At 43.9% G+C, this 24471-nt stretch overlaps 1 protein-coding gene across 2 annotated transcripts in view; it reads right to left on the reverse strand.

The window, feature by feature from the left end:
- Positions 1-24471, reverse strand: part of LOC141111843 (uncharacterized) — a 320382-nt gene that overhangs the window by 247096 nt on the left and 48815 nt on the right. For both annotated transcript variants that reach the window (XM_073604002.1, XM_073604000.1), the window contains one exon: positions 6445-6765. In XM_073604002.1, coding sequence (XP_073460103.1) covers positions 6445-6765 — 321 coding nt within the window. The remainder of the gene's footprint in view (positions 1-6444; positions 6766-24471) is intronic.

Genomic DNA, 24471 nt, shown 5'->3' on the forward strand with positions numbered 1-24471 from the left:
GGGAATCTGAACCCGATCACTAAGGGCCTCCACAATCACAAAATCTTATACAAATGGCCCTACCCTGCAACCCTCCTTATACCTAAGAAAGGCACCACTCACGTAGTTAATGACCTGAAGAAAAGTATGTGACTTCTGCATGAATTGGGCATCATCCTGGAAAGCCCCCAAAGATGGAACCCCTCCCTTGCAGCACCGAAGGGACTCGCAAACACGTCGCTACCAAGGACCCAAGGGGTACCAACAAAACCCCCATACTTGATCTTGATGGGCCTACTACACCAACAACGTTTCTCCCTCACTGCTCACTGTTCATTGTTCATTAATTAGTTCTTCTCGGTTACTAACTGTTTCCCCCCATGGCGGCATAGCTGACTCAGCTTTCTTTGTACTATCCTACTCTGCCTCCTAATCTGCAATAGTACAGACTGTCTAACAGGACAGTCCCAACGCTGTAACTGTCCACAAACGTTACTCTGACTTATTGTTTGTTTTTTTTCCGCTGCTATAGTGCCAAGCTCACGTATCTACGGACCTCTCCGCCTCACCAGTACCTCAATTACGGACGAAGTACACCACCCTTGCCTCCAGTCTAAACTCCACCAACTGTAAGTGTTAACCATTTCACATATCACCACATGCACCAACAAACTACAGCGATGCCGCTAAACATCTTATCACTCAATGCCAAAGGTCTGAATCATCCAGCCAAAAGACAAACCCTATGGCAAATGAAAAAAACTCAAAAGTGACATCATATGTGTCCAAAAGACACACATACCAAATTGGCAGCCCTTTGCTCCAACAGCAAATACTCTCACATATACCATGCCACCTATAAGTCCAAAAAAGAGGTGTTCTCATTGCCATAAAAAACACTGTAGAATTCCACCTGCTTCAAGAGATCTCAGACCCTCATGGTATATATGTAATTCTGACCTGCACCCTAAACAAGACCAAATACACACTCTTAAATGTGTATGCCCCCAACACCCACCAGATGACCTTCATTCGGAAAACCATGCATAAAGCCCAAGCAGCCAGACAAGGACATCTGCTCATATGTGGAGATTTCAACCTAGTAGCAGATATCCATATGGACACCACCTCAGCAGCAAAAAGAAGAGAGTCCCCGCTGAAACAATTCCTCAACTCACAGGATGTATATGATGTATGGAGATGTCACATTTCTGTTCTGAAAAGGACTACACCTACTTTTCCCCATATCATAAATCTTACTCAAGAATAGACATGATCCTTACAGATAAGTGGTTATTGCAAACAATCAGCGCATCTGTGATCCACACCATGACGTGGTCAGACCATGCTCCGATCACAATCTCCATCAATGACACAGGACATTTCTCTGGCGAGCCAACAATTACATATTGCAACACCCAACCTACTCCCAGGAAATTAAATCTCACCTGAAAGAATACTTTGACCTTAACAGCGGTTTGGTGGGTGATCCCGCCATGGTGTGGAATGCGCATAAAGCGGTTATTCGAGGTGTCATAATGAAATTAAGTTCACTATGTAAAAAAAAAGGACGCAGCGCGTTGATGATCTGACATCACAAATTGCTAATCTTGAGACCGTTCACAAAACTAACCCAAACCATACCCTATTGGCCCAAATACTATCCCTGAGACAGGAATTGAGATCACTACTCCTCAACTCCTTCAAACAAATACAGCACAAAATCAAAGCCACTTACTACTCTACTTCTAACAAAGCAGACAAAAGACTGGCACAGCGTTTAAAGGGGAAAAGGCTTAAAACTAAAATTACTCACTTGTTTCACCCCCACACTAAATAAAAATGAACTAACCCACAGGACATAGCTAACGCATTTAGTGACTACTACAGTGACCTCTATAACATCAGACAAGACACATCTACGTTTCAACCCTCCAACGAGGACACTGATGCATTTCTGCACCAAATCACTCTCCCCAAGCTGACCGGACCACAACTGAATTCTCTAAATGCCCCCTTCACGGAATAGGAAATTCTTGAGACAATATCAGCGTTACCATCAGGGAAAGGTCCAGGCCCGGATGGGTTGACCGGTGAGTACTATAAACAATTCTCCAGTCAATTGATCCCACACCTAACAGAAATTTGTAACAACGCTGCCCCCTCTTCCACGCTTTCCAAATAATCATTGAATGCTCTTATTACACTCCCGAAACCAGGGAAGGAACTGACCTCCCCTCAGAACTTCCGTCCCATATCCCTTTTAAACCTAGATGTGAAAATCTATGCCAAATCCATTGCCAGACGCTTGATGGAGATCATGCCAGACCTCATACACATGGATCAATCAGGATTCACTAGGGGGAGACAAGCACCAGATGCCACCAGGCGTATGATCAACTTAATACACCATGCTGAATCCAGCGGAACGCCTTCTCTGCTACTCTCCTTAGACGCAGGGAAGGCGTTTGACAGGGTACACTGGATGTATCTACAGAAGGTACTACTTAAATTTGGTTTCAAAGACAACATATAAAAGATCATAATGGCACTCTACACCTCCCCATCAGCACAAGTGTATTCAGCGGATATGTTATCCCAACCATTTAACCTAACGAACGGCACACGCCAAGGGTGCCCCTTGTCACCACTAATATTTAACCTACTGATGGAACCTTTAGCGGAACATGTGCGTTCGAATCCTCTGATCACAGGCCTGAAGATAGGTAGAACCTCCCATAAGATAAGCCTCTTTGCGAATAACGTAATTCTAATCCTAACTGACCCAACCTCATCTCTGGCAGAAGCCCAAAAATTGCTTGACTCTTTCGGAAAGATCTCCTACTATAAACTAAATACATCTAAATCACACATACTAGACCTAAAGCTAGACGCCACGATAAAAAACTTACTACAGGTTCAATATCCCTTCGCCTGGCCAGATAAAAGTATTTCATACCTTGGTGTCCAACTTACCAGATCGGTCAAACACTTTTCTGTCAACTATAAACATCTCCTCGCCAAGTTGCACATTGAAATCCAGCCAATACTTAAACAAGAACTCTCCTGGTCGGGTAGATTAGCAGCATTCAAAATGCTTCATCTGTCACAAATTCTCTACCTATTTAGGACTCTCCCCACCCCCATACCCAAGTACTTTTTCAAATCTCTCCACACTCTATTCAACAAATGCATATGGAAAGGAACCAAACCTAGGAGCGCACATTCGAGACTTATGAAACATAAACTAGCGGGGGGATCGGGGACCATTAACTTTGAGGATTACTACAGGGTGTCAGTGTTGGATCAACTCACTGAGTGGTTCCAGCCATGCCCAGTTAAGTTGTGGAGCACAATAGAAAGCCAATCATTACTATGCCCCAACTTGAAATGGTGGTTGATGAGCACCCCCTTAGGATCCAAGCTACCTGCGGCGTTATCCCTCACTATGATAGCATCAGCTAACGCATGGAAAAAGCTGACCCAAAATAGTGTTACCTATCCCAACCTCCCACAGATACCAATCCCAACTGAATCCCTTCATCACCTCTCGCCTGACTTATCTTTGCAACACTGGGCCAGAAAGAGCATCAACATGAAATCCTTCCCTCTCCTCCAAAGTGAATTCAAACTACCCCCTACAGACTTCTTTTCTTATATCAGAGGAAAACACTGCATTGAGGCACTCAAATTGCCCCTATACACAGTTCACCCAAAAGCTTGGGAATACCTCACAACCACGTCCCCCAAAAAGAAAGGGATATCTATATTATATAATACTCTTCACCAAAAACTCCACTTCACTAAAACATCTCCCCACACTCACTGGGAAAAAGATTTGGGACATACATACACAGAACACCAATGGCAACGAGCTTTACAATCAATTTACAAAGCAACAAAATGCTCTGCACTATGGGAGCTCACCCAAAAACTGTCTCTCCGATGGTATTTAACCCCTTCAAGGCTGGCATCATTTAGCTCAAATACTTCAGACACTTGCTGGAGATGTAATTCAGCCAAAGGCAATTTGTTTCACATAATGTGGAAGTGTAACCACGTCCAAAACTACCGGAAACTCGTTTTCCGAGTCCTGTCGGATATATCAACTCAAAACACACCTCCAGCACCTGAATTGGCAATCCTAAATCTCAACATAGACGCTGTGCCACAACATGTCAGACATGTGATAACACGCATCTTACTAGCGGCCAAACTGTCCATTACACGATTATGGAAAAGACGCCTTCCATGGAACAAACACTTGAACTGGTAAACCTTCACTATAGCTACGAAATAGCAATGGCGTCTAGTGGTGGTTATCTAGCAAAGAGTAAGAAAGCGTGGCTACCGGGGGAAATATGGTCAGGGGCAGTGAAATGCCTTCAACAAGTTAAGTTTGAATTTAGTATAGTCATGACTCAACAATAAGTTGGATATCATCAATTAGACCAGTTATAGGTTACACAACAGCATCACGACGCAGCTCTCCCCCAGGCAACAAAAGAGATCCCAATGGGGTTGCCCGGAGGAGCGGTAACTACTAATATACGATAGTCTATATTTACTGTATAAGTTTAATGTGCAGAATTTTCTGTTAGTTCTTCCGTAAACATGTACTTCTGTATTAGAGTAAGTGCGTTAATGTGTAAACAACATACAATTTATACATTGTTTGTTATTCTTGTCATCACTATAAAACAATAAAAACTATTGATGAGAAAAAAAAAGTGGAAAAAAAAGTGTATTTTTTTCCAAACAATTACGTTTGAAAACACGCTGCACAAATAACGTGTAACATAAAAAAATTGTAACACCCACCAATTCATATTCTAGGGCCTCTGCTTTAAAAAAAATATATATTGTTTGGGGGTTCTAAGTAATTTTCTAGCAAAAAATATTAATTGTTACATGTAAACAAAAAGTGCCAGAAAAGGCTTGGAGCTAAAGACCTTGATGGGGTTCAGAAGCTCTGTTTGGGGTTTGCAGATTTCCTGCTGGGTTTGGCAAACAGTGAGTGAACCAAACTTTCACTCATCACAATATTGCCAAACTTTTTTTCCCTTAGGAACATAAAGGACCATTGCTGATTTTTGTAACGTGATTCTTGTGGGATGGGTTCATTCTTCATGTAGATGAATGCTGCTGTGACAGGGGCAGGGAGGTGCACTATGAGATTAGAGGGGGAGGGAGAGCACACTGCACATGTGCAGACAGAGAATACAGCGGCTCTGTGCTTGTTAATGTGATTGTGTTTACCATCCTTCTTATCCTATATGCAGAACGGCACAGATCAATGAGAATGCTATTTTTTGGCTTTGCAGAAGAAAAGAGGTTTGCAGTTATGTCATTTAAAGGAAACTGAATTTCTCTAAAATGTCCTATGATTTCTAATCTAGTGGGACTCCCCGATTGCAATGCAAATTTTATTATAAAAGTAAACTAACCCTATAAACATTGATTGTTTTGTAGCTCAAAGCTCCAAAATGCTGAAGAACCAAAACCCCATGCTTGTGCATTGTGTCTGTTCACCTATGAATGCTCAGCTGCCTGGAGCTTGATGAGTGAAACTAGACATGTGAAATTGGTTTAGCTCCAAATTCGTTAACAAATTTCAACAAACTATTTAAATTCATTAATTTGGACATTTTTCCAGAAATTCTAAAATTCTAAATTTGAAAATAAGAATGAAAATATGAAAATTCAAAAGAACGAAAATCCGAAAATTTGAAAATCTGAAATAATAACTAACTAATAATAACCTAACTATTACTAAACGATTAAATTAATAGTAACAAAATAATAATAATAATAATAATACATTTTTTGATTACTATTAATTTTTTCTGTTCTATTTGTTTAGATGCGGCATTCGTTTTTTCAGATAATTTGTAACTTTAGATAAATTTGTATTTGTTACATTCTCTAACAGCCAAATTTAAAAGGAAATTCCAATACCTATAATTTATTAGTTAGTTATTTCAAATTTTCAGATTTTTTTTTTCCAAATTATCATATTTTAGAATTTCCAAATTTTCAAAGTCCGAATTTTCGAAAATCAGAATTTCAGAATTTTCTAATTTCCAAATTTCCAACAAAAAAACAAATGAAATGAAAATGAACACATTTTTCGGCAGTGCACATGTCTAAGTGAAACTCAAATAGGTACATGAGCTACTTTAAAAGCAGCATGGGGCATTTTTGGCGTCAAAGACCTAAATAGGAGCACCTGAAAAATAGGTCCTAGTATCTACCTTTTCATTGGCTAAAACAAAAACACCCAAGCCTGAATACACATGAAAAACATTGCTCCAAAATATGTATGTGTATGTGCTCATGCAGCCTCTGCTTTCCAATGTTTCGTAAACTCACTGAGCAATCTCTGGATCTAATCGGACTGATCTGGGATTTGTTGGAGGCAGTAGGATCCAAATTCTACAGACATTAGAGTCATAGGGTACTTACTTGGCACAGTGAAATCGAGAGAAATTTCCTCCTTCAGGGATCTGTGGCTCACAATACAGAAGAATTCATCTCCGGGTTCATCTCTACTATACGGCCTCACAGTCAGATCACTGGTCACATTAAATGTCCCATCACTGTTCCTGATTGGTTCTGTGAGAGAAACATCTGCATCCAAAGATGAGCTGGTGATGATACCTTTACTGAGTTTAACCCACCGGATCTCCACTTCTTCCGGGTAAAAATTGATGACATTACAAAACACAGATCCCCAGAATCCAGCTTTAATGTGTCTCATATATTGCATGGAAGTCTCCGGTTTAACTGTATGAAGAGAGACATTTTTTATTACACACTGTTATTTATTATTTCCATATTAAGTTATCACATACTACTTTAAACTACTTTAAAACACTGAGAGAGAGAGAAAAACACACCAAATCAGTCTTACACACCATTATCCCTTTCATACCTATGCCTATTTTTGATATTTGTTGCTTACAATTTAAAGTCCATATTTTTTGCTAGAAAATTACTTAGAACCCCCAAACATTTTATATATTAGCAGAGACCATAAGAAATAAAATGGCAGTCATTGAAATATTTTATGTCACACGGTATTTGCACAGCGGTCTTTCAAACACATTTTTGGGGTAAAAAAATACACTTTCATTAATTAAAAAAAAAAAAAAGAGTAAACAAAAAAGTTAGCCCAATTTTTTTGTATAATGTGAAAGATGATGTTACGCCGAGTAAATAGATACCCAACATGTCACACTTTGAATTTGCGCACCCTCGTGGACTGGCGACAAACTACGGTACCTAAAAATCTCTATAGGTAACGCTTTAAATTTTTTTAATGGTTACGAGGTTAGAGTTACAGAGGAGGTCTTTTGTTAGAATTATTGCTCTTACTCTGACGAATGCGGTGATACCTTACATGTGTGATTTGAATACCATTTGTAGGTGCGACTTGCATATGCATTTTATTTGCTGCACGAGCCTGCGGGGGTGGGGGTGCTTTGAATTTTATTTTATTTTTTTTTATTATTTATTTTATTTCTGTTTTTTTACATTGTCCATTTAAAAAAAAAAATCTGATTACTTTTATTGCTGTCACAAGGAATGTAAACATCCCTTGTGACAGTAACAGACAGTGACAGGTACTCTTTATGGAGGTATTCAGATCACCAAAAATGGTGAGGGGGAAAACGTCCCCTCCCACAGGCATTACCCCGCTATGACCTCTTCATACCATGAACGCAAATTTGCATACGGTCGACGTGAAGGGGTTAATATACATTTATGTAGCTCTGACATATATTTCAGTACTGTACAGAAAACACTGAGCCAGACACATCAGTCTCTCGACCAGGTGGTGCTGTTCTGCAAGGTGCTGCTGGCTCACTCTGCTGTTGGTCTCAGCTGGGAGAAACATCAAGCCTGGGGCCTGTCCTACAGGCTCCACCCCAACCATCATGCAGCAGGTTGAGGAGGATGAAGGTGGGGTTCTCCAGAGGAACCGAGGTCTACATCACATGCTCAAGCAATTTGCAATGGACCCTGGACTTGTCCCTATGCAATGGGAGGCCATACCAGCTTTCCAAGACAGAATGGTGAACGGACTTTGTCATATAACTAAGGAGGAACAGAAGCTTGCTGTCCTGAAAGCAGATTTCAGGAAAAAAATCTCTACATGGCAAGACCGAGAGCAGTAAGAGGCAAGACTCCAAGCTGAAGTCTCTGGAGGAGGCACTGAAGAAGCAGGAGACGTTAATCACCTCTCTGAAGGAGAGCAGCGGTGTATTGAAAGATAAGTGCCTGTGCAAGTACAGACCAGAGGATGGACACCAGAGCAACAGTGACAGTATGGATGGGGGGTATAGAAGTGTTTTCACATGGTGCCCCCAGTACTACCCCTGTCCCAGGATCTGTTGCATCTGTGTCAGTATCTGCCCCCCTCCCTCCCCAGCAGCCTGGGTCATCTTAGGAGGATGTTGATGAAAATGGTGAGTGGATTGCTGTAAGCCATTGGGGAAATGGAATCTCCCTTAAGTGACAGGAAGTTTTGATTTTACACCGACTCGCCAGATGAGGAGGAGGATGTCGTCCCTCAGCCTGTAAGGGAGAAAGTTGTGGAAAAGTAATAATTTACTTAAGTCTGATTAAGATGGCAGCAGTGCTACAGTGTCTGCAAAGGGAAGACATGCTGGAACTGTTTCAGTTCAGGAAAATGCTGGTGATGGAGTGCCTATGGAGAATCTCTCTCTGTGTGTGTGGAGGACTTTTCTGTGATTGCTGCTAATGTAGTAGGACTTCATATTAATCAGTTCTGGACCAACTGCCGCAGTTATACTGTGGCAGGTTGGCCCGGCTGGGCAAAGCATTGTAGCTACACGTCGCACACACAGCTGCCTGGGGGGCTGCGATGATCGGATTCGCTTCGGAACCGATCAGTCTCCAGGCCCAGGCCAATGATTTCTGGCCTGGACCTGGTGATCGGTCCTGGCGAATTTATTCCTTCCCTTTCATGTATAAGTGTAAACACAGCAGGGGAAGTGATGTCATCTCTCCTCGTGGAACTCTTTTCCGTTCCAGAGAGAGGAGAGAAGACATCTCAGAGTAAGTGCACTAACACTACACTGACACCAGTTCACGTAGGTACACTTGTCACCTCCCGATCGCCCCCCCCCCCCCCCCCCCCAGTTAACCCCTTCACCCCCTGTCACTGTGTCACCCTGTGCAGTGTTCTTTTTTTTTTTTTGATCACTGTACTGGTGTAATTTGTGACAAAAATCAGTGTTAGGGTACTTAGTGGTAGGCCCAGATAGGTCTAGAGACCCCCTAACCCCCCCCCTAATAAAGGTTTAACCCCTTGATTACCCCCTGTCACCAGTGATCACTGTATTAGTGTCACAGGTGATGCTGGTTAGCCAATTTTTTTTTTATAGCGTCAGGGCATCCACCGTATATATTACCCTATAAAGGTTTAACCCCCTGATCACCTGGCGGGTGATATCAATTAGGTTTTAGTGTCAGATAGGGTCTGCGTCGCCCCAGGCAGTGTCAGATTAGTGCCAGTAGCGCCAACACCCACGCACGCACTATGCACCTCCCTTAGTAGTACAGTAAATCTGATCAGATTTATACTAGCGTCTCCAGCAGTTTAGGGTTCCCAAAAATGCAGTGCTAGCGGAATAAGCCCAGATACCTGCTAGCACCTGCGTTTAGCCCCTCCACCCAGCCCAGCCCAGCCCACCCAAATGCAGTATCAATCAATCACTGTCACTAACAAAAACACTAAACACATAACTGCAGCATTTGCAGAATCAGGCCTGATCCCTGCAAATGCTAACAGTTTTTTTTGTAGCAATTGAAGCAGTCACTGATAGTCAGCAGCTCTTTTTCCTGTGAGTCTCACTACTGTAGCAGTAAATTTAGAGACCAAAATGTCAAATCGAAGGTACAGTAGTGAAGAGGACTACACGTTTCTGAGCGTGACAGATAGTGAACAGGAAGTCACCCATCTGTCAGATTCAGACTCAGAATACGAACGGGTCGACAGCAGCGGCACCCTGACAGATAGCTCTAACGACAGAGTAGTGGTCCCTGCTAAGGTCAGGTGTACCAGACCCCATTCTTCTGCTGTCGTTGAGGTGCAAGAACCGCAGGGCTCTCGTATGGAGCAGAGAGCCAGCACTAGTGCTGCTCACCCTTCTGGAGAACTGGCAAGCACCAGCGGCCTAATACATCCTGGTCATACATCTAGCACTGCAGTAACACTTGGTGACGTGGCGAGTCCCATAAGTGCAGTTCAAGCTGGTGAGGTGGCTAGCATGAGTAGTGTCCCGCTGCCACCAAGAAGAAGACAAACACAGGCCCGTCTAGCTCATAGTGCCCTTCCTGTTGCATTTGCCAATCCTAATTGGGAGCCCACCACTTCTGCAGCACCCGTACCTTCCCCATTCAGAATTCAGATGGAAACAGTTGATTTTACGTCACTTGATTTTTATTCACTGTTTTTCACGGAAGATCTCTATAGATCTATTGTGGACCAAAGCAATTTGCTGGTCAATTCATCGCTGCTAATCCCCAGTTGACCCTTGCCAGAGATTGGAGACCTATTACGGTCTCTGAATTTAAGACCTTCCTGGGCCTATCCCTCCTCATGGGCATAACTGAAAAGAGTGAGTTGTGGTCATATTGGTCCACTGACCCAATTCACCATATGTCGGTGTTCTCTGCCTCCATGACAAGGAGACGATATGAGCAGATCTTGCGGTTCATGCACTTCAATGATAATGAACTCTGTCATCCTCGGGTTGACCCTAGATTTGATCTGCTCTACAAAATCCGGCCCCTCATAAACCACTTCAACCAACAGTTTTCAGCCTTATTAACTCCCGATCAAGTTGTCTGCATTGATGAGGCCCTGATTAAGTTTTCTGGCCACTTGTCTATCAAACAACAAATGTCTGGGGAATGCCCAGGAAAAAGCCAAAGTCTACTTACCACCAGCTTGCAGACAACCAAATTGACCTATCTAACAGTAAGCGTTAAAAAAGGAGTTTAGTCCGCACGCATTTGCAAACGCATGCGTGAGCCACAGAGCCACGTCACGGCACCCTTGTATCTGTGGTCCTAACACTAAAGTATAAGTGTCCCCACAGTGGAGGCACATGCATTTAATGGATAAATGAGAGCAGGTGGCTGGAGGGGAGCCCACCCCACCTTAAAGGTACAGGAGCACACCAAACACCCAGCAATAGCACAATGGCTGCAAAGGTGTTGGTGCACAGCTGGACCAATACAAACACTAACGTGATAACACAAACTTGCCACCACTCTCATTTATAGCTGGCTATCGCAGTAAGCAGCTTTGGGAGGCTAAAACAGGTACCAACAAATGTCTGGGGAATGCCCAGGAAAAAGCCAAAGTCTACTTACCACCAGCTTGCAGACAACCAAATTGACCTATCTAACAGTAAGCGTTAAAAAAGGGGTTTAGTCCGCACGCATTTGCAAACGCATGCGATAGCCAGCTATAAATGAGAGTGGAGAGTGCTCCTGTACCTTTAAGGTGGGGTGGGCTCCCCTCCAGCCACCTGCTCTCATTTATCCATTAAATGCATGTGCCTCCACTGTGGGGACACTTATACTTTAGTGTTAGGACCACAGATACAAGGGTGCCGTGACGTGGCTCTGTGGCTCACGCATGCGTTTGCAAATGCGTGCGGACTAAACCCCTTTTTTAACGCTTACTGTTAGATAGGTCAATTTGGTTGTCTGCAAGCTGGTGGTAAGTAGACTTTGGCTTTTTCCTGGGCATTCCCCAGACATTTGTTGGTACCTGTTTTAGCCTCCCAAAGCTGCTTACTGCGATAGCCAGCTATAAATGAGAGTGGTGGCAAGTTTGTGTTGTCTATCAAACAGTATCTTCCCAGCAAGCGTGCCAGATATGGGCTCAAGATGTATAAGCTCTGTGACAGGGCCACAGGCTATACATGTAGTTTTATGGTTTACGAGGGAAAAGATAGTCACATAAACCCGGAGAATGGCCCAAACTACATAGGGAGTGCTGGTAAGATTGTGTGTCACCCTTATTTGGAAAGGGGTACCACTTGTACGTGGACAATTATTACATGAGCGTGCCGCTTTTTAGTCACCTTTTTGACTATGGAATTAGCGCATGTGGCACTGTGCGATCTAATCGCTGGGGCTTACCCCAACGGCTTGAAGAATCCTGACTTAGACGGGGGGAGAGCCTGCTTGAAGTGTAATAATTTGTTAGCAGTGAAGTGGAGGGATTCACGGAATGTTTTCGTTCTGTCCTCCCTTCACGCAGATACGACAGTCCAAATTCCTACGGCGACTGGTGTTGTGGAGAAACCCCTCTGTTTATAACCTTAACAATGGAGGGGTGAACCTCAATGACCAGTTGTTGGCACCGTACCTAATTGCCCGTAAGGCCAGACGTTGGTACAAAAAAGTGTCTGTATACTTATTTCAATCGGCTATGCCGAACGCTTTTGTGCTATACAAAGCTTCAGGACGAACTGGATCCTTCCTTAAATTCCAGGAAGTGATTGTCACAGCCCTTCTGTTTCCAGAAGGTGCTGTGCCCCACCCTCCCAACGCAAATGCAGTGAGCCGGCTGCATGAGAGGCATTTTCCGTATGTCCCCGAGTACCCCTAACCAAAGAACAACCCAAAGAAGAAGTTGTGTCTGCAGAAAACAAGGATTTAGGCGTGACACCCACTTTTATTGTCCCTCCAGTCCTGACCAACCTGGTCTCTGCATCGGTGACTGTTTCAAACGCTACCACACACTAGTGGAGTATTAGCGTATCATACAGAACTACACAGTCCTAGGGCACACTAACACAGGGTCTTGAAAGATGAGATAGCCATCACATTTTGAGAGACCCTAATCTGGAACGTTCACAGTTTACAGTTTTTATAAAAGTGAAAAAAAACCACAAAAAAATAGCCAAAAATAGTTGTGGTTTTATTTTTCTTCTCTCTCTCTATTGTTCTCTCTCTTTTATGTTTGCTCTCTACTGTCCGCTCTATTGTTTGCTCACTAATGTTCTATATCTATTGTTCTCTCTCTCTCTGTTGTTACTGTATTTTATAACTGTAATGTTTTATTCTTACTATGTTTTATTGTTTTTGCTTTGCAGGTATGGTAAGTCTTACTGTTTTACTGTAATGTTACTTTGTTTTATTGTTAACCATCATTTTCTTAGCAGGTACGCCATTCAGCTGCAGCACTGATGAATTTATCTTGACAGCAGCAACGTTTGCTCCCATGATACGTAAATCAGTGACTCTAGCGCTGTAGGAGGTCATTTCACCACCGCAGTTAAAAAAAAAATGGTGCATGTATGCCCATCATTAGAAGTGGGTGGATGAAGGGCGGTATTCTAATGGTGGGCAAACCCACTGATCAATCTCTTTTTTTTCGTTCAGCCCAGAGGCTGCATGAAAAAAAGAACATTACAATGTATGCCCAACAAGGACCAGTAACGTACTTGTGACAGACCTAGCCGGGACAGAGGCTTTTGGAGAGGACTGAATGCAAGCCTCTTGCCTTTTGATTATGGGCCCTGGATTTTAAGGGAACAATACTCTCTGCGAGGTGAATGAGAAATCCAGTCTGATCTGTACTAATCAGACTAAATCGTGTATATATGTATATATTGTATGTTGTCTCATTCTGTTGTGGACTCTTTGCTGTGATAATTTGGGATGTGCATCTCTATGGAGGGAGGGGGGGATTCCCCCAGCAGCCCCCCTGCTGATAAGACTGTTTACTGAGGAAAAGTTTGAACACACCTGATCTGTGTGTCCATTGTCTTTGGACAGTTTAACCCGTCCTCTTTTCCAAGGGTGGAAGGGAAGAGTCTCTGAGTTATTTTATCTGTTGTGTCCATGTGTGATAATAAATTAGTCCATGTTATCAGCTAAGCAAGTCTCACCTTGTTTTGTGCTTGGGAGCGGTTGGAATATCTGATATCTGTATTCGGACTGGGAGGAAGTGGTATACTGACGGAAGCACTCAAGCGAAGTGTGGGACGTTCCGTTACAGTACTAATATGTTGCTGGACCTTGAGTTGTTATACCAGAATGATGCCTGCAGGTTTAGGTATCATCTTGGTATCATTCTTTTCAGGCAGCAGTCGGCTTTCATGTAAAAGCAATCCTAGCAGCTAATTAGCCTTTAGACTGATTTTACAAGCAGTAGGAGGGAATGCCCCCCACCGTCTTCCATGGTTTTCCGGACTCAGGAACCTGAGAATGCAGCCGGTGGTTCCGCCAGCTGACCATAGAGCTGATCAGAGACCAAAATGGCTTCAATCATCTCTATGGCCTAAGAAACCAGAAGCTACAAGCATTTCATCACTTAGGTTTTGCCGGCTATAAACAGCGCCATTGGGAAATTGGGAAAGCATTTTATCACACTGATCTTGGTGTGGTCAGATGCTTTGAGGGCAGAGGAGAGATCTAGGGTCTAATAGACCCCAAATTTTTCAAAAAAGAGTACCTGTCACTAACTATTGCTATCATAGGGGATATTTACATTTCCTGAGATAACAATAAAAATGCTAAAAAAAAAATAAAATGAAAGGAACAGAAAAAGCACCCCTGTCCCTCTGTGCTTACGCGCAAAGGCAAACGCAAGCGTCGGTCTTGTGTCCTTTGTAAACAGCAATTGCACCATGCATGTGAGGTATCACTGAGAAGGTCAGATTGAGGGCAGTAATTTTAGCAGTAGACTTCCTCTGTAAATCTAAAATGGTAACCTGTAAAGGCTTTTAAAGGCTTATAAAAATGTATGTAGTTTGTCACCGCTGCACGTTTGTGTGCAATTTTAAAGCATGTCATGTTTGGTATCTATGTACTTGGCCTAAGATCATCTTTTTTATTTCATCAAACATTTGGGCAATATAGTGTGTTTTAGTGCATTAAAATTTAAAAAAGTGTGTTTTTTCAAAAAGAATTGCGTTTGAAAAATCGCTGCGCAAATACTGTGTGAAATAAAAAAAATTGCAAAACCCACCATTTTAATCTGTAGGGCCTTTGCTTTAAAAAATATATATGTTTGGGGGTTCAAAGTAATTTTTTTGCAAAAAAAAAAAAATTTTCATGTAAACAAAAAGTGTCAGAAAGGTCTTTGTCTTCAAGTGGTTAGAAGAGTGGGTGATGTGTGACATAAGCTTCTAAATGTTGTGCATAAAATTCCAGGACAGTTATATATATATTCACTGGAGATCAAAATTAGAGAACAACCTACAATTTCCTAAATTTCAAGGTCACTGCTTAGTCCTATTTGAAGTGATTCAAACAGGAGAAAAAGAGCAGTTTTGTGAATAGGGATGAGGCCGATGTTCGCCCATTCGCCGAATTGCAAACAATATGGGGCGTTCATGGGAAAATTTGAGCGCAGCGAAACGCCCCATAATGCACTGCGAGATTGTCTGCATTGACGTCAGATGCACCTGGCCTGCATGCTTTGGCCAATCACAGCTCCCTGCGAGAGCCATAATTGGCCAAAGGCAGGGTGCCTTTGGCCAATCATGGCTCAGGGGTACTAAGTCCATGCCCCACACTATGTAAGGCTGCTTCCAACAGCGGCCGTGTGTAGTGTCGTTGGCGTGGACAGAGAGAGAGAGATTGATCTAAAATTAGACAGGCAGGTTATTTATTGCAGATAGTATATTTCATATATTTATATATATCTATATACAGTATCTCACAAAAGTAAGTACACCCCTCACATTTGTGTAAATATTTTATTCTTTTCATGTGACAACACTGAAGAAATGACACTTTGCTACAATGTAAAGTAGTGAGTGTACAGCTTGTATAACAGTGTAAATTTGCTGTCCCCTCAAAATAACTCAACACACAGCCATTAATGTCTAAACCACTGGCAACAAAAGTGAGTACACCCCTAAGTGAAAATGTCCAAATTAGGCCCAATTAGCCATTTTCCCTCCCCGGTGTCATGTGACTCGTTAGTGTCACAAGGTCTCAGGGTGTGAATGGGAGTAGGTGTGTTAAATTTGGTGTTATCGCTCTCACTCTCTCATACTGGTCACTGGAAGTTCAACATGGCACCTCATGGCAAAGAACTCTCTGAGGATCTGAAAAAAATAACTGTTGCTCTACAATAGAAGATATAAGAAGATTGCCAAGACCCTAAAACTGAGCTGCAGCATGGTGGCCAAGACCATACAGCAGTTTAACAGGACAGGTTCCACTCAGAACAGGCCCCGCCATGGTCGACTTCGAAAGAAGATGCGTTCACATGCTCAGCATCATATCCAGAGGTTGTCTTTGGGAAATAGACATATGAGTGTTGCCAGCATTGCTGCAGAGGTTGAAGGGGTGGGGGGGTCAGCCTGTCAGTGCTCAGACCATACGTCGCACATTGCATCAAATTGGTCTGCATGGCTGTCGTGCCAGAAGGAAGCCTCTTCTAAAGATGATGCACAAGAAAGCCCGCAAACTGCTGAAGACAAGCAGACTAAGGACATGGATTATTGGGGGATCACGGATATCTGGTAAGAAGGGATTCTTTCTATAGTGGTGGTGGATTCAACACAGTTTTTCGCTCATCATTGATTGAAGAAATAATTCATTTACGGATGGACTTTATCTCTGAATTTGGCACGGGTGGATGTCATATTTCACAGCTTGTTATACTAAGACTTTTTGCTCTGTTTGCAAATAAACTCATAATATTTATTTATAACTTTGCATTGAATTTTCAATTTTTGGTTCACCAAACTGTAAATTTTGGTATTGTGGGACCACTGTATTATTTATCACGTTTTTACACTTGTTCACTCAGTTTATTACCCACATAGTACTGTGAATTGTTTTAATACTGATGTGTTTTACTTATTACTGTATTTATTGGTGTATAACACTCACTTTTTCACCTTGAAAATCGGGTGCAAATAGTGTGTGCGTGTTATACACCAATACTTCAATTTCAGCTGCCCCGGAGGCAACGGGGGGGGGCGATACGAGTGCCGTCAGATTACATACAGTGAGAATCCCGAGGGCTTTCACACTGAAGCGGTGCGCTGGCAGGAGAAGAAAAAATCTCCTGTCAGCCGCATCTTTGGAGCAGTGAAGGAGCGGTGTATTCACCGCTCCTAAACCGCTCCTGCCCATTGAAATCAATGGGACAGTGCAGCTATACCGCGGCAATACCGTGGCTATAGCCGCGCTATACGAGTGGATTTAACCCTTTTTCGGCCGCCAGCGGGGGGTTAAAACCGCACCGCTAGCAGCCGAATACCGCGGTAAAACAGCGCTAAAAATAGCGCTGTTTTACCGCTGATGCTCCCTACCGCCCCAGTGTGAAAGGGGCCTTAGTGTGATTCTATTCTTTTTTCACAATAAGGACATGGATTACTGGAACCATGTCCTGTGGTCTGATGAGACCAAGATAAACTTATTTGGCTCAGATGGTGTCAAGCGTGTGTGGCAGCAACCAGGTGAGGAGTACAAAGACAAGTGTGTCTTGCCTACAGTCAAGCATGGTGGTGGGAGTGTCATGGTCTGGGGCTGCATGAGTGCTGCCGTCACTGGGGAGCTACAGTTCATTGAGGGAACCATGAATGCCAACATGTACTGTGACATACTGAAGCAGAGCATGATCCCCTCTCTTCGGAGACTGGGCCGCAGGGCAGTATTCCAACATGATAATGACCCCAAACCCACCTCCAAGACGACCACTGCCTTGCTAAAGAAGCTGAGGGTAAAGGTGATGGACTGGCCAAGCATATCTCCAGACCTAAACCCTATTGAACATCTGTGGGGCATCCTCAAACTAAAGGTGGAGGAGCACAAGGTCTCTAACATCCACCAGCTCTGTGATGTTGTGATGGAGGAGTGGAAGAGGACTCCAGTGGCAACCTGTGAAGCTCTGGTGAACTCCATGCTCAAGAGGGTTAAGGCAGTGTTGGAAAATAATGGTGGCCACACAAAATATTGACACTTTGGGACCAATTTAGACATTTTCACTTAGGGGTGTCCTCACTTTTGTTGCCAGCGGTTTAGACATTAATGGCTGTGTGTTGAGTTATTTTAAGGGAACAGCAAATTTACACTGTTATACAAGCTGTACACTCACTGCTTTACATTGTAGCAAAGTGTCATTATTCAGTGTTGTCACATGAAAAGATAGAAGAAAATATTTACAAAAATGTGAGGGTGTACTTATTTTTGTGAGATACTGTGTATATTGGAGGGGACTGAATGCTAGCCTCTTGCTGACCGATTATGGGCCCTGGCATTTGGGGGAACGGTGCTTGTTGTGAGCTGTATGCCTGGAGACCCTGGAAGTAATGTTACTTTGTATTCAAGTCCATGTCCCCCCAAAACACAAAACTCTGGGAACACCGTATGTGCCATATTATACATAGCGACTGCTTCACAATGTTGTGTGTATATATTGTGTGTTGTCTCATGCTGTTGTGTACTATTTGCTGTGCTGGTTTGGCTTGGATATCACAGGATGTGTATCTCTATGGAGGGAGGGGGGATTCCTCCAACAGCTCTCCCTGCTGATAAGACTGTGTACTAATGAGACGTTAAACACACCTGACCTGTGTGTCCATTGTCATTGGACAGTCTAACCCACCCTGTTTTCCAAGGGTGGGGGGAAGTGTTTTTGAAATAGGATCTGTATAACATGTTTTTGAATAAAGATTCATTCTTGCTTGAACCTCAAGACAGAGCCTCGTCTTGTACTTGGGAGAGAATTATTTGTATGGGTTCCTTGTTCGACTGATGGAAGTGTTCGGTAGCTGCCTTTGTGTTTGGGTATGGAATGTCCTAAACGACTTTAACCCCTTTCATACTCGGGGTGTCGATACAACTGCTGGGAAGCAGCGGGATCATTCCCACAGCCCAGAAGGACAACTACAAGAGGACACAAGACAATGGAAGCACAGTATGAACGGCTAAAGCTCTCTTCTCTCAAGGACTTACTGGAGAACCGGGGCCAACCGGCCAACAACCGTAAGAAGAGGGACATTATCGCAGAACTAGTCAAAATGGATAGACCCGAAAGACCCAACATAACGGAAATGCCCAGCATAACAGACAGGACACCTGAAGAGACATGGTTTGATTGGGCTGTTAAAATAAGACTGCCACATTATGGTCCTAACCCTACAGCGGAGATCATAGACCTAGTTATAGCATCTGTGGATGCAACTTGGCTACAGCAAAGAGGTGCTGCAGCAGCAGAAGTCACAGCAGAACCAATTGAAAGGATAGGCGAGGTACAGATATCAACCACCATGGAAGAGGAATTCAGAAGGAGGTTGCAAGAGATACAGCATAGAGGACCAGTATCAGAGCAATTCCCGCTGGGATGGTCTGATTCTATCCGATGCAAACTCTGAAAGGAAGCGCTATCCCCTGAGCAGCGACACCGGGGAAAAGTTCTCCCCTCCATCCATGTAAGGTACTGGTCGCAGTATCAAGTACAAATGCTGTTATTGGGGGAACATCCGAAGCAGGAGTGGACAGCTGATTTAAGCAGGCTGATCCGGGCAGAAATGCGGTTGGATGAGACCTACAGAGCCCTCCGGTGGTACGTAGCCCAAGAGCGGATGACAGCCCCACGGAAGGCTTTGACTATGATGGCCTGGGATTGTTGTATTGGAAGCTGTCCAGGGACCCTGACTTTGGGAGTGATCGGAAGTGGCGTTTGGAGGAAATAATGGAGCACAGAGAGCAAAGACTGAATGTCTCGGAAGGGCACTGGGCACAGAAGGATTTGGAGTTTTTGGCCGTTCAGGAATGGGAGCTGGAGATCGCCTACAGACAGCTGCTAGAGCAGCAGGGTGGGGCTCCCTTTGCCTGTGACTATCAGGAAATACCAGTTGACAACTCTGAAATCCTGGCTGAAGAATTGGCAGTGGAAAATCTGGAGATTGCCATCCCCAAAGCTGAAGTGCTGACAACAGGGCAGAGTTCTGCGAACCTCTGCCCAGCACTGTTTGCATTTTCTGGGTTCCATGGACAGGAGATGGTGAACCTTTATCCCCAGACACCAGTTGCAGAGACAGGGGATTTGATAGACTTTCCTGCTGAGGAAGAACAAACTGATAAGCCTCCAGCAGAAGAGCTAGTATCAGGGCCAAACTTCAGTGTGCTCTGCCCAGCACCAACAGCGGTATCTGTGGAGTTGCAAGGAACTTCCTCAGCTGAGGCGCTGGTCACTGAACAGAGGGTCCAAGACCTCTGCCCCACACCTGTGGCAGTTCCGGAGGCTCAGGGTGAGAAGGTGGCAATCACTTCCCAGCAGCCAGATGAGGGAACGGAAAAGGAAGCAGCCAGCTCACCTCCCCAATGGCAGCTGCACAGTTTGGGAGGGGAGAAATTCAGCCTCCTGCCCCAACGGTTAGCCAAAGCGGATGATGTGGAGTCCCCAGCAGAAGTGCTGGCAACAGGGTAGAGTGCTACCAAACTCTGCCCAGCAATGGCAACAACTGTGGAGTTCCAGGGAGCTGGGGCAGTCGGCTCATCTCTCCAGCCACAGATTACAGAATGTATGGACTTAATGGACTGTTCAGAAGATGTTATAGATTATGCATTACCTGCTCAAGTACTTGCAGCAGGACAGAGTACTGCAGACCCCTGCTCTACACCCGTGGCAGCTTCAGAGGCCCGAGGTGAGAATGTGATGGTTCCTCTCTTCCAGTGGATTTCAGAGATGCAGGGAGGAGAAGCAGCCATTTCCACTCCCCAACAAGGGTTCGTGTACCTGGGAGACAATACCAGTGAAAGGAAGTTCCAACAGCAGACAGCACCCCAGAATGATGACACCAACCCAGCTAAAGCACTGTCAACCAGGCAGAGTGCTACCAACCTCTGCCCAGCACTGGCAACAACTACAGAGTTCCAAGGAGCCGGGGCAGTTGGCCTCCCTCCCCAACAGTTAGCCGGAGCAGATGGTGAGGGGTTTCCAGCAGAAGGGCTGGCAACAGGGCAGAGTGCTGCTGGCCTCTGTCCTCAACTAACAGATGACAAATTTCCTGTAAGGGTGGATGGGGCTTCAGTCCCAACCTGTATACCCCAGGGATGTTGGGCAGTCGGCCCAGGTCCCCAACAGCATGATGGAGTGAGCTCAGTCACCCTGTCTCCTCTCCAGTGGATGAAAGGACTCCAGGGAGAAGGGCCAGTCCAGGCCTCTCCCCAGCACCAGATGTGTTCTCTGAGAGAGGCAGAGGTTGGCTGGGTGAGTAATACTCTGTTTGGAACAATTTGTTTGGGGTACTATGTGGATACCAGCATTAGAGGACTGGAACTACTGATTAACTTTGGAGTCAACCCGTCTAAGGGTCTCCTTCTGTGTTAGTCTCCTGCCGAAAGGGGAGAAATGTGACAGACCTAGCCTGGACAGAGGCTTTTGGAGGGGACTGAATGCTAGCCTCTTGCAGACCAATTATGGGCCCTGGCATTTGAGGGAATGGTGCTTGTTGTGAGCTGTATACCTGGGGAGCCTGGAAGTAATGTTACTTTGGATTCAAGTCCATGTCCCCCCAAAACACAAAACTCTGGGAACCCCGTATGTGCCATATTATAAATAGTGACTGTTTCACAATGTTGTGTGTAAATATTGTGTGTTGTCTCATGCTGTTGTGTACTATTTGTTGTGCTAGTTTGGGGTGGGTCTGTATAACAATGTTCTATTGTGTCTGTCTGCCTTGGATATCACAGGATGTGTATTTCTATGGAGGGAGGGGGGATTCCTCCAACAGCTCTCCCTGCTGATAAGACCGTGTACTGATGAGACGTTAAACACATCTGACCTTTGTGTCCATTGTCATTGGACAGTTTAACCCGCCCTGTTTTCCAAGGGGGGGGGGAAGTGTTTTGAAGTGGGATCTGTATAACATGTTTTTGAATAAAGATTCATTCCTGCTTGAACCTCAAGACAGAGCCTCATCTCGTACTTGGGGGAGAATTATTTGTATGGGTCGCTTGTTCGGCTGATGGAAGTGTTCGGTAGCTGCCTTTGTGTTTGGGTATGGAATGTCCTAAATGACTTTAACCCCTTTCATACTCGAGGTGTCGTTACAATATATATACAGTCTAGAGTATAATATATATATATATATATATATATATATATATATATATATATAGTATGCATATAAACCCCCATAAACACTCTGCATTTAGTATACTCAGGATAGATAGATAGATAGATAGATAGATAGATAGATAGATAGATAGATAGATAGATAGATAGATAGATAGATAGATAGATAGATAGATAGATAGATAGATAGATAGATAGATATAGATAGATATATAGTATACATTTATATACTCTGCATTCAGTGGAGACTATATATTAGGGATGGGCAGAACGGACCCCTGTTTGGTTTGCACCAGAACTTTCGAACACTGCGAAAGTTTGGACCCGAATAACGAACCCCATTAAAGTCAATGGGACTCAAAGGTCAAAAATCAAAAGTGCCCATTTTCAAGGCTTATATGCAAGTAATTGGGCATACAATGGTTATAGGGGTTGGGTCCTGCCCTGGAGGACGTGTATTAAGAAAAAAAAGTTTGTGAAAAACGTTTTTAAATGAGCAGTAATTTTTTTATTTTTAAAGTGAAAGCATGGAAATGAAATATTAATTACAATATAGTGTCTGGGGGGTCTCCTTAGTCTACCTGTAAAGTGGCAGATCTGTACCATATCTAGAATCTGCTGCAGCAATAATTGCATTTATAAAGCCAGAAAAAGGCATTTTCCCTGCAAACTGCCTTTATTTTGCTCATCAACAGCTGGGGAGCCACTGTGTATGATGAGGCCACAATGTAGTGCACTGGGGACAAGATTAGAGATTATTTGGATACATTCTGGTGTCACTTTGACTTTGGATAGAAGTAACGGGTGCATAAAAATTTGTCTTTGGGTGATGGTGGCACCTTCACACCGTAACCCTATAGAGGTAATCTTGAATAAAGCAAGAATTGTCCTTGCTGTAAAAAACTGCAATGATATGCACCTGTCAAACAGTTGCAGAAAAAATACTCTTTGTGGACAAGGAGGCAGGTTTATCCACTCTGCCAACTGCAGGGGACTGCACACTTGTCTCTGCTTGTGTGACAGAGGATGAGGAGGATGAGTTTAGTTAGCCAGTCCACCACCTCTTCTGCATGCTGTGACTGAATAGCACGGGCAAACTCATTAAACAGAGGAAATGCTGCCCTGCATAAAGACTGACCACCACGTCCACCTTTGCCTGTGGACACATTTGTTGCTGGCCCCCTTACAGTGCCAATGGAACGTCTGCCTCTCCTTGTTGTCCTCCCAGACATTATTGGGAGGGAGAGGGCGGTGCTTATAAGCAAATGTAAAGAAGTGGAAATCTGTACGTAGATGCACTTTAATCTATGTAAAGTGGTGTTTGGTGCATTTTAATTTGAGTACCCACACTACACAGACATGGATACACTATAATATACTGCAATATAATGCGCCAAACGTACAGTGATGCATAGAACTATATGGCGTTAAACTGGCAGTAACGCACGCAACACTATATGGCGTTAAACTGGCAGTAACGCACACAAAATGATACGGTGTTAAATTGGCAGTAATGAACACAGAACTACAGTATAAGGCGTTAAACTGGCAGTAACGCACACAGACATAAATGCCGTTAAACTGGCAGTAACGCAATCAAAGAGACGGTGTTCAACCTTCACTACACTGATGCTATCTGTCCCTACTCTAGCTATACACTAATGTAAAGATTACTGACACGTTCTCACTACACTACAGTGAAACTACCGTATATACTCAAGTATAAGCCAAGTTTTTCAGCCCATTTTTTGGCTGAAACAACCCGCCTCAGCTTATACATGAGTGAGTTAAAAAAAAGTTTGAAATGGAGGAGAAAAAGGGGTGGGGCCGTGCCGTTGGGTGACGCTCGTGAATCATCGGCCCGGCGCCCCTCCCTCCCATGCTGTTTCAGATCGCTGCTCAGCCGGCTGCATAACAATGTCCCGCCTTCTCTTGTGACAGACGGCACAGTGATCCAATGCTAGGAATCATTGTGCCGTGTGTCATAGGAGGCGGGAAATCATTACCGTGGCTGCACGGCGATTCAGATCCAGCTCTCCTCTCCCTGCAATCAGCACAGCACCGCTCTCTCCCAGCTGAGCCAGGACATATACCTGAGTACCAGAACGGAGCCCCCGCTTATATTCGGATCGACTTATACTCGAGTATATACGGTATATGAGCTGTCCCTACTCTAGCTGCACAATATGCAAAGCTGAATGATGGTCCTCCTCACTACACTCACACTATCCCTAGACTGACAATTAATATTCTACACTGACAATTGAAGCAAAATAGCATAGTATAGCACACTAACTAATAGCACTGAACAGAGCCCTGTTATATCTCTCTCTACCCCAAAATCACACTGAAAATGGCTGCCATTGAAAGAATACTTTTATACTGTGGGG

The sequence above is a fragment of the Aquarana catesbeiana genome, linkage group LG11 (assembly GCF_042186555.1).
Source record: "Aquarana catesbeiana isolate 2022-GZ linkage group LG11, ASM4218655v1, whole genome shotgun sequence".
Classification (NCBI taxonomy): Eukaryota; Metazoa; Chordata; class Amphibia; order Anura; family Ranidae; genus Aquarana; species Aquarana catesbeiana.